This window comes from Oncorhynchus clarkii, chromosome 1 (genome assembly GCF_045791955.1).
Source record: "Oncorhynchus clarkii lewisi isolate Uvic-CL-2024 chromosome 1, UVic_Ocla_1.0, whole genome shotgun sequence".
Lineage (NCBI taxonomy): Eukaryota > Metazoa > Chordata > Actinopteri > Salmoniformes > Salmonidae > Oncorhynchus > Oncorhynchus clarkii.
In genome coordinates, this window is record NC_092147.1 from 52,536,404 (window position 1) to 52,548,445 (window position 12,042).

Genomic DNA, 12,042 nt, shown 5'->3' on the forward strand with positions numbered 1-12,042 from the left:
ATTACACTTTGGATGATGTATCAATACACCCAGTCACTACAAAGATACTGGCTGTTTCCTAACTCATTTGCGGGAGGGGATTTCACCACTTGGCCAATAGTGACTTTAAAACAGTTTGTTTAATGGCTGTGATAGGAAAACTGAGGATGGATCAACAACTTTGTAGTTATTCCACAATACTAACCTAATTGACAGAGGGAAAAGAAGGACGTCTGTACAGAATAAAAATATTCCAAAACATGCATCCTGTTTGCAACAAGGCACGAAGGCCCCCGATTCCAACCTGAGTTAAGCGTACGTAAATAGAACGTAATTAGCTTTTTATGTACTTTTCTCTTCCTATTCTGACCTTGAACTTAAGCATGCTATTCACCTGCTATTCGTTTGAGGCGGGGCTAGAACAAATGAAGGTGTGGTGGAAATATTTTGACCATTACTTAATTCCCTCGTTCCACCACCTTTACGCATGTGGAATCTATGAATAAGGTTGATCGAACCTGCCAGTTCCAAGTGGGAAAAGCTTTTTTATCATTTTTTCTTCGAAATAACAGCATTCTACATGCACTGTAATTTAGAAATTGTTAAGAGCTAGGTAAATTAGTAATCCATTTGGAGAAGGTGATTGTAAATACACATTTTTCCCTTTACCCCTAGAGACATGTGTAATCAGCCATATGGAAGCAAACTGAAGATCTGATTTGATTTGAGATCATATCAACAGGACATGTATTGCGGCCCCTTTTCCACAGGATATAAATAGATGTGCCGTTATTCAGAATTTTTATTGTGTGGATGAAAATTTGGAAACCTAGACTTCTGTAGGGCTGGACCTGTCGCGGTTGATGTCTGTCCTTTAGAATGTTTTGATTATATGCCAGGGCTTTTCTCAGTTTTATTTTACAATTTGAATTATGTTAAATATTAGCCACTATCAGGAGCCACAGTCAGTAATACCACATACATTTATTTCTGCATCATTGCATTCCATTTACTTTTCTTTCCTCTGTAAAGAGGAGTAGTGGATCATAGTTGTCCACGTGTCCCAATAATTTGGGACATGTAGCCTATTTGAATCATTGTGGAACTCAGACCACACGTAGCAGGTTAAACCTGGAGCCTGGCGCATGTTTCATGACGAATGGACCTGTGTTATACAGTTCCACGAGTAGTGAGAATTAGGGTAGGATTATTGTTCAAACCCTATTGTATACTTTTTTTATCTGCCCCCACCTTCCAATATTTTATGGATTGAATTTGAATATGACAATTTTCAGGATGAATCAATCAAATATTTTATTTTATTCATCAATTTATTTTCTGTGAAGGCTCTCCAACCCATTTTTAAAATTGTATTATTCATACAGACTTTCCTAACCCTAAGATTTGCCTAAACAATCTACAAGATCGAAGTATTTTAGAATGTACCCGTTGGTGTTGAAGCTGAGACAAATATGCATAGATTGCTTCTTTCATTGATCCCTATATTTTGGCCTGTTCCCTCTATGTATTCTATTGTCTGACAAAATTATAACTAAAGATATACTGTATTTAAAGGGATGGCTTAAGTTAAATGTACTGAAAACCCCATTAAATGAAAACTCCACGAGAAAATCTGTTGGCAAGCAAGTGGGAGGGTTTTTAGCAGTTGAATTACATTTATTCAGAGTGTGCAAGGTAGCACCTGCAGAGAGCGTTATGTCATTGAAAAAGGTAAGTCTAAATACCAAATACTGAGAAGTGCATAGGTGCCTTTTCTATGTCTGGAACGTGCCCTAAAGTAATACAGCAACAAATGTGGCAAAGCAATTCACTTTTTGTCCTGAAGACAAAGTGTTGTGTTTAGGAAATATCTAATACAACAAACACATTACTGAGTACCACCATAGTGATGACTGCATCATGTTATGGGTATGCCTGAAATTGTTCAGGACCGTGGAGTTTTTGAGGACACAAAATTAACGGAATGGAGCTCAACACAGGCAAAATCCTAGAGGAAAACCTGGTTGTCTGCTTTTCATCACATACTGGAATCATGGGAAATGTTGCACCACCCAGGTGTGGAAAGCTCTTTGAGACTTAAACAGGAAGACTCACAGGTGTAATTGCTCCCAATGGTGACTCTAACATGTATTGACTGAATACATTTTCCAAACTTTCTACAAACCTGTTTTTGCTTGAGAGGATCTGCGGAGGAGAATGGGTGAAACTCCCCAAATACAGGTGTGTGTGTGTGTGTGTGTGAGACTTAACTTTGTATGTACAGTGCCTTCGGAAAGTATTCAGACCCATTGACTTTTTTCCAATTTTGTTGCCTTACAACCTGGAATTAAAATACAAACCACACTGTCTCGACAGTTGTGGCCAAAAGTTTTGAGAATGACACAAACATTAATTTTCACAAAGTCTGTTGCCTCAGTTTGTATGATGGCAATTTGCATATACTCCAGAATGTTATGAAGAGTGATCAGATGAATTGCAATGTCCCTCTTTGCCATGCAAATGAACTGAATCACCCCAAAACATTTACACTGCATTTTAGCCCTGCCATAAAAGGACCAGCTGACATCATGTCAGTGATTCTTTCGTTAACACAGGTGTGAGTGTTGATTAGGACAAGGCAGGAGATCACTCTGTCATGCTGATTGAGTTCGAATAACAGACTGGAAGCTTCAAAAGGAGGGTGGTGCTTGGAATCATTGCTCTTCCTTCATCATTGCTTTGCACAAATAGGGCTTCACAGGCAAGAATATTGCTGCCAGTAAGATTGCACCTAAATCAACCATTTATCATATCATCAAGAACTTCAAGGAGAGCGGTTCAATTGTGGTGAAGAAGGCTTCAGGGCGCCCAAGAAAGTCCAGGAAGCGCCAGGACCGTCTCCTAAAGTTGATTAAGCTGCGGGATCGGGGCACCACCAGTACAGAGCTTGCGCAGGAATGGCAGCAGGCAGGCAGGTGTGAGTGCATCTGCACGCACAGTGAGGCGAAGATTTTTGGAAGATGGCCTGGTGTCAAGAAGGGCAGCAAAGAAGCCACTTCTCTCCAGGGAAAACGTCAGGGACAGACTGATTTCTGCAAAAGGTACAGGGATTGGACTGCTGAGGACTGGGATAAAGTCATTTTCTCTGATGAATACCCTTTCAGATGGTTTGGGGCACCCGGAAAAAAAGCTTGTCCGGAGAAGACAAGGTGAGTGCTACCATCAGTCCTGTGTCATGCCAACAGTAAAGCATCCTGAGACCATTCATGTGTGGGGTTGCTTCTCAGCCAAGGGAGTGGGCTCACTCACAATTTTTCCTAAGAACACAGCCATGAATAAAGAATGGTACCAACATCCTCCGAGAGCAACTTCTCCCAACCATCCAGGAAAAGTTTGGTGACGAACAATGCCTTTTCAAGCATGATGAACACCTTGCCTTAAGGCAAAAGTGATAACTAAGTGGCTCGGGGAACAAAACATTGATATTACATCGATATTCTGACAAACTCCAAGCATTGATTATGCAAGACTGTGCTGCCATCAGTCAGGATGTGGCCCAGAAGTTAATTGACAGCATGCCAGGGCGGATTGCAGAGGTCTTGAAAAAGTGGGTCAAAACTGCAAATATTGACTCTGCATCAACTTCATGTAATTGTCAATACAAGCCTTTGACACTTATGAAATGCTTGTAATTATACTTCAGTATTCCATAACATCTGACAAAAATATCTAAACACACTGAAGCAGCAAACTTTCTGGAAATTAATATTTGTGTCATTCTCAATTTTTGTCCACGACTGTATAAGCTTGTCACATCTAGTCATTGGGATTTTTGCCCATTCTTCAAGGCAAAACTGCTCCAGCTCTTTCAGGTAGGATGGGTTCCGCTGGTGTACAGCAATCTTTAAGTCATACCACAGATTCTCAATTGGATTGAGGTCTGGGCTTTGACTAGGCCATTCCAAGACTTAAAAATGTTTCCCCTTAAACCACTCGGAGTGGTTGCTTTAGCAGTATGCTTAGGGTCATTGTCTTGCTGAAAGGTGAACCTCCATCCCAGTCTCAAATCTCTGGAAGACAAACAGGTTTCCCTCAAGAATTTCCCTGTATTTAGCGCCATCCATCATTCCTTCAATTCTGACCAGTTTCCCAGTCCCTGCCAATAGAAAAACATCCCCACAGCATGATGCTGCCACCACCATGCTTCACTGTGGGGATGTTCTCGGGGTGATGAGAGGTGTTGGGTTTACGCCAGACATAGCGGTTTCCTTGATGGCCAAAAGTTCAATTTAATCTCACCTCACCAGAGTACCTTCTTCCATATGTTTGGGGAGTCTCCCACATGCCTTTTAGTGAACACCATCAAACGTGTTTGCTTATTTATTTTTTTTGGGGCCACTCTTCCGGAAAGCACAGCTCTGTGAAGTGTACGGCTTAAAGTGGTCCTATGGACAGGTACTCTAATCTCCGCTGTGGAGTTTTGCAGCTCCTTTAGGGTTATTTTTGGTCTCTTTGTTGCCTCTCTGATTAATGCCCTCCTTGCCTGGTCCATTCGTTTTGGTGGGTCGCCCTCTCTTGGCAGGCCTGTTGTGGTGCCATTATCTTTCCATTTTATATATTGGATTTAATGGTGCTCTGTGGGATGTTCAAAGTTTTGGATATTTTTTTATAACCCAACCCTGATCTGTACTTCTCCACAACTTTATCCCTGAAATGTTTGGAGAGCTCCTTGTTCTTCATGGTGCCTCTTGCTTGGTGGTGCCCCTTGCTTAGTGGTGCCCCTTGCTTAGTGGTGTTGCAGATTGTGTGTGTGCGTATATATATATATATATATGTATATACTGTTATCATGTGACACTTAGATTGCACACAGGTGGACTTTTTGAGTAGACAGAGACTGCACATTTCAACCAGTCTAATTTTGTGACTTCTGAAGGTAATTGGTTGCACCAGATCTTATTTAGGGGCTTCATAGCAAAGTGGGTGAATACAATGGACACACCACTTTAAAGTTTTTAAACAAGTTAATTTTTTTTTCACTTCACTAATTTGGACTATTTTGTGTATGTCTATTAGATGAAATCCAAATAAAAATCGATTTAAATTACAGATTGTAATGCAACAAAATAGGAAACATGCCAAGGGGGATTCAAATTTTTGCTTTCAGGTCTCTCCAGAGATGTTGATTGGGTTCAAGTCCGGGCTCTAACTGGGTGACTCAAGACATTCAGAGACTTGTCCCGAAGCCACTCCTGCATTGTCTTGGCTGTGTGCTTAGGATCGTTGTCCTGTTGAAAGGTGAACCTTCACCCCACTCTGAGGACCTGAGTGCCCTGGAGCAGGTTTTCATCAAGGATCTCTCTGTACTGTGCTCCGTTCATATTTGCCTCGATCCTGTCTTGTCTCCCAGTCCCTGCCGCCGAAATATATCCCCACAGGGTGATGCTGCCACGTGGTGGCGGCAGCATCATCCAATTGGGATATCCTTGAGTGGTCCATCCACAGCCCAGACTTGAACCTAATCGAACATCACTGGAGAGACCTGAAAATCGCTGTGCAGCGATGTTTGTTTGTTTTTTAATTTCCCTGCTTTTAACAGTATATCGGCAGATGTGTAGGTATTGGAAAAGTTTTTCCCCCAAAAAATCAGAATCGTAATAAAAAAAAACATATTGGTCGGGCTTTAATATGAACTCTGTCACTTGCGGTTCGTATATCATTCAGACTGGTTGAAATGTGCAGTCTCTGTCTACTCACTTGATATTGATTGACTCTCCCCTCTCCGTGTGAGCCAAAGATAACTTCCTGACTAATATTAACCTAACTACTAACTTCTGATAGCTGCTCTCTCTCCCTCAAGCTCATTCTCCCTGATATCTTAGGCTTTTAAGGAGAATCAACAGACTTTGGGCAGAGCATATGGGAAGGCTGTGACCTCTTCATAGAGAAAGCAGTCAAGTTTGGTTTTATGCCGAGGGATCAAGATCCGTAAGGGCGGAAGACTTGCATTGAAAAGAAAATGTCTCACAAATGTTTGTTTTTATTACAGCATGTGTAACCAGCAGAACCCCCATTTGAGGAAGTGCATACTGAATTCCTCAAAGATATGTAAATATTTGCACGTATCGTCTTGATTCACAGAATTTGTGCCAGAATATTTCCTTCAAAGTAGAAATCTTTGTTTAGACCTAATTCTCATGACTGCTATAAACTGTAGCTAAGCAAACAGGTCCAGAATCTGTGTTGGGGACACTCAGGGTTAATAGACTACTTTTTAGGAATCCATTCCTGCACCTAGGTACATTTCTAATTCAGGGGAACTATCTTGAAGTCAGTAATGGGTCCTCCTCTTGGTTCGGCTTCAAGTGTGAACTGCGAAGGTTCAATGTTTTTTTGTGAACCAGAAAGTTCCAGAATACTTATGAATATTGAACTACGTTAATTTTCACTAGTTTATTCACACACACAAACCTGTTTCGGTAACATTTTGTTTGGATAGTCCCAAGTACATGGTTTGTAGATCTTCAATAAATGTCAACAACATTACAACTATCCCTAGCTCGTACTCTAACCTTAACCCTTATTTTATCTGTAACCGTAGGCTGGAGTTAAACAAAGCAACTTTCCCACAATTTTGGGTAACTGAGTTACTACTTGATTGCTTTGTGAAACATCCCAATGCAACTCATCTGCAACTTGGTTGCATCCAACTTTGTGCTAGTGGTGGGGAGTTGACTCCAAAATAATAGATTCCTCGACTCTTTGCCTGTCATCTCCCGATGTCAACTCCCCTTTCTGGGTGACAAGCTTCGATTCCTCTAGGAATCAACTCCTAAGATTCAGTATTTTTGCATCTACTGAGACTGAGTATTTAATAGTGGTTTCTTTGCAGCAATTTAACCATGAAGGCCTGATTGGCTCATACACATTAAGGAAAGAAATTCCACAAATTAACTTTTAACAAGGCACACCTGTTAATTGAAATGCATTCCAGGTGACTACCACATGAAGCTGGTTGAGAGAATGCAAGAGTGTGCAAAGCTGTCATCAAGACAAAGGGTGGCTACTTTGAAGAATCTCAAATATAAAATGTATTTTGATTTGTTTAACACTTTTTGGTTACCACATGATTCCATATGTGTTTTATTTCATAGTTGTGATGTCTTCACTATCATTCTACAATGTAGAAAATAGTAAAAATAAAAATAAACCCTTGAATGAGTAGGTGTGTTCAAACTTTTGACTGGTACTGTACATCACAACTTAGTGGACTGGAATCAAATCCTGGTAGTTGGGCTCTTTGAATAGCACCAAGACTAGCATCCCTTCATCTGCTCTGGGAGTCCAGGGTTCCTGGTTGAATTTTATGAACCGATATATAAGTTGACCAATATTATCGCTCGATATTAGCTAAAAAAATATTTGACTGATTTATATCGAATTTGCCTTTAAACCACCAATATTGTTTAGATAGAGTTAATAATAAAGTATCATTAAATCAGAGCACATTAAAATGTACTGATAATCTGATATTAGATATAGGCCCACCTCCTTTAGTTAAACACCACCTGCATCCAGAGGAAATGCTTTGTACATGGGCTGTCTTTAAGGACCGGGCCAATATGACGCTTGCTTTGATTTACCAGTTAAAATAATTGAATGATACACAGGGAAACAAACATCCGAATGAGAATGAAACAACCACATGGTGAAAACTCAACAATGCAGCCACACAGTGAGAATATATATATATTTTTAACAATTCTGTAGTTAAAAGTTAGCTTCCTCCTTGGCTTTTAGCGGTTTGAATAGTGCTGGAGCCTCTGAAATGCATCAATTTGTCTTAGAAATCCCGAGCTTTGTGAGAGGAGGACAGTGGCATCCTGTCCTTTTCAGCTCTGCTCATCAGTTGCTTTCTGTATTCATGAAGAGTTTCTGACTCCCCATAGTTGACTTCCCCCTCTCGCTGGCTGGGGAAGCGGAACTTGCTCAGAGCGTGAGCTTTCATTAGCCTCTATCTTCTGTGACAGCTTGCTGGTGCTGCCTGGCTGGGCTTGCCCACCAACAAAATTCCGGAAGACTTTTGGAAGGACATAGACAGAGAGGGTGTGCACGCTTAGATTGGTCTCTTTGCTAACTGAAAACATAATATAGCTGGGGGTTCTCTCGTGCCTTTTCACACTACTGTAGATTTCAATACGGATAGTGTTATTAAACTATTTTTTTTGTCCAAATGTGTTGGTTAAATATTTAGTTATTCTATTGAATGGGTATAATGGGGAAGTTTGAAGAAGATTTGAATGAGCACCTTCAGGCCTGGTGTCTGGAGTGGATGATGACGTGATATGAGAGACAGGAAATTAATGGTCCACCTTGACAGTCAGCTATCAGATAAAGGGAGGAAATTCTGAAAAGACTCAATATTGAAATCTAGCAGCTAGGTAATGTTATTTTTCATAGCATTCTTCTATAAAACATTATTAACTCTAGGCACATTACTTTTTACTCTTTGAAAACATTTCGTTGATCTTGTTTATCTTGTACGCTTGTTTATTCCATGTGTAACTCTGTTGTTTGTGTCGCACTGCTTTGCTTTATATTGGCCAGGTCCAAGTTGTAAATAAGTACTTGTTCTCAACTAGCTTACCTGGTTAAATAAAGGTGAAATAAAAAAGATATACTCCGCCTTGTAGTTCATAAAGAATGCATAGGTAACTGAGCTGAGTGCTGAAATGGGAATTTTGTGTATGTAGTTCTATAATTGATTGGGGTAAATCAACATGATGAAAAACAGTCCCAGGCAGTGTTCATGTAAAATGATGCTCCCGTAATCACTTACCTAAAGGTAATTTTGCTAAACCTTCCTAGTGGCCAAAGGGTCCGTCTTTGTGTAAAGTGTGTGTGCACATAGGAATGCGTTAAAAAATATACTGAATAAAAATAAAATGAAACCAGCAACAATTGCAAGATTGTACTGAGGAGCCAGGCCCAGCCAATCAGAGTGAGCTTTTCCCCACAAAAGTGCTTTATTACCCCATAACTATTCAAGATTGGAGCACTGTTTTCTGCATACAAGCTCAGTGTATTTCTTATGGCAGGTTTGATAGAGGTAGGGTTTATGGAATCCAAGTTGTTCTGACTAGATTAATAGCCCAACACTTTTTACTCAACTGCTAGTCCCAGCTAACAAAAGGCTTGGAAGTACAGAAATGTGGAAGCACAAAGTGCTATACCTACAATTTGAACCTCTGTTTTTGTTGGTATCTTCTTTTTTTCATGCAGCCAAGTCACCTCTGTCTTCCAACACCCTTTCTCTCTTTATGAAATTAAATGCTCTCTCATGGTAAAGGCCACACAGACACCATACACCAACACCACTTCCTGATAGGATGTATCATCTTTAACTTCTTCTTTCACTTCTTCTAGTCTCTTTTATTATCTCTGTAGAGTGAGTACATAGGTTGTGTCCCAAATGGCACCATATCCCCTATATAGTGCACTACTTTTGACCAGGGCTCTGATCAAAGGAAATGCACTATACATGGAAAAGGGGGCCATTCAAATGCAGTGTGCTAGGGAATATGGTGCCATTTGGGACACAGCCATGGTGTGTGACCGCATCTCTGTGTTTTTAGGCTACCAAACAGTTTCTGGAGGAAATCACCAAGTGGACCACTCAGCATGGAGTGTCCCAGCTGTCCTGGGAAGTGGCCGTCAAGTTCCTTATGGCGCGCAAGTTCGACGTGCTGCTAGCCATTGAGCTCTTTCACAGCTACAGAGTAAGTGTGTGTAGGTATGCATGCGCGCGTGCGTGTGTGTCAGTGGTGGCTGGTAACTTGTAAAGTTAGGGAGAAAGATGGTGAATTTATTTTTAAATAAACATTTTAGGAGCATTGTTTTTATTTTTGTGTTTTTTTACTCAATTTTGAGGGGGACAATCCTCCTCTTCCTCCCTTATCTTGGCAAAGGAAGAATCCTCATTAACATGGATATAAACAAATTGGTACACCAAATTTGAGAGAAATAAGCTTTTTGTGCATATGGAACATTTCTGGGATCTTTTTATTTCAGCTCATGAAACACTGGACCAAAACTTTACATGTAGCGTTGATGCACTATATACAGTGCCTTGCGAAAGTATTCGGCCCCCTTGAACTTTGCGACCTTTTGCCACATTTCAGACTTCAAACATAAAGATATAAAACTGTATTTTTTTGTGAAGAATCAACAACAAGTGGGACACAATCATGAAGTGGAACGACATTTATTGGATATTTCAAACTTTTTTAACAAATCAAAAACGGAAAAATTGGGCGTGCAAAATTATTCAGCCCCCTTAAGTTAATACTTTGTAGCGCCACCTTTTGCTGCGATTACAGCTGTAAGTCGCATGGGGTATGTCTCTATCAGTTTTGCACATCGAGAGACTGAAATGTTTTCCCATTCCTCCTTGCAAAACAGCTCGAGCTCAGTGAGGTTGGATGGAGAGCATTTGTGAACAGCAGTTTTCAGTTCTTTCCACAGATTCTCGATTGGATTCAGGTCTGGACTTTGACTTGGCCCTTCTAACACCTGGATATGTTTATTTTTGAACCATTCCATTGTAGATTTTGCTTTATGTTTTGGATCATTGTCTTGTTGGAAGACAAATCTCCGTCCCAGTCTCAGGTCTTTTGCAGACTCCATCAGGTTTTCTTCCAGAATGGTCCTGTATTTGGCTCCATCCATCTTCCCATCAATTTTAACCATCTTCCCTGTCCCTGCTGAAGAAAAGCAGGCCCAAACCATGATGCTGCCACCACCATGTTTGACAGTGGGGATGGTGTGTTCAGCTGTGTTGCTTTTACGCCAAACATAACGTTTTGCATTGTTGCCAAAAAGTTCAATTTTGGTTTCATCTGACCAGAGCACCTTCTTCCACATGTTTGGTGTGTCTCCCAGGTGGCTTGTGGCAAACTTTAAACAACACTTTTTATGGATATCTTTAAGAAATGGCTTTCTTCTTGCCACTCTTCCATAAAGGCCAGATTTGTGCAATATACGACTGATTGTTGTCCTATGGACAGAGTCTCCCACCTCAGCTGTAGATCTCTGCAGTTCATCCAGAGTGATCATGGGCCTCTTGGCTGCATCTCTGATCAGTCTTCTCCTTGTATGAGCTGAAAGTTTAGAGGGACGGCCAGGTCTTGGTAGATTTGCAGTGGTCTGATACTCCTTCCATTTCAATATTATCGCTTGCACAGTGCTCCTTGGGATGTTTAAAGCTTGGGAAATCTTTTTGTATCCAAATCCGGCTTTAAACTTCTTCACAACAGTATGTCGGACCTGCCTGGTGTGTTCCTTGTTCTTCATGATGCTCTCTGCGCTTTTAACGGACCTCTGAGACTATCACAATGCAGGTGCATTTATACGGAGACTTGATTACACACAGGTGGATTATATTTATCATCATTAGTCATTTAGGTCAACATTGGATCATTCAGAGATCCTCACTGAACTTCTGGAGAGAGTTTGCTGCACTGAAAGTAAAGGGGCTGAATAATTTTGCACGCCCAATTTTTCAGTTTTTGATTTGTTAAAAAAGTTTGAAATATCCAATAAATGTCGTTCCACTTCATGATTGTGTCCCACTTGTTGTTGATTCTTCACAAAAAAAATACAGTTTTATGTCTTTATGTTTGAAGCCTGAAATATGGCCAAAAGGTCGCAAAGTTCAAGGGGGCCGAATACTTTCGCAAGGCACTGTATACAAAGTATGTGGAAACTTAGCCAAAACCACTATTTCAGCCACACCCGTTGCTGACAGGTGTATACAATCCAGCAGACAGCCATCTCCATAGACAAACATTGGCAGTAGAATGGCCTTTCTGAAGAGCTCGGTGACTTTCATCGTGGCACCGTCATAGGATGCCACCTTTCCAACAAATCAGTTTGTGAAATGTCCATGCGGATGCCTCCGAGCGGTCGGGAAGGTTGTTTGGAGTGTTTATCCGACTGGATAAAAAAAGTAATAGGTTATTATATGCTATTCCCCACTTCTAAAACCGGAGTTGCACCCCTGAG

General features: G+C 40.7%; 1 protein-coding gene across 2 annotated transcripts in view; it reads left to right on the top strand.

Annotated features, from left to right (window-relative positions):
* Positions 1–12,042, top strand: part of LOC139408808 (tyrosine-protein phosphatase non-receptor type 9-like) — a 58,554-nt gene that overhangs the window by 11,118 nt on the left and 35,394 nt on the right. The window contains exon 2 of one of the 2 annotated variants that reach the window (XM_071153155.1): positions 9,615–9,758. The exons of the other annotated variant lie outside the window; for it this stretch is intronic. Coding sequence (XP_071009256.1) covers positions 9,615–9,758 — 144 coding nt within the window. The remainder of the gene's footprint in view (positions 1–9,614; positions 9,759–12,042) is intronic. 2 annotated transcript variants of the gene reach the window in all.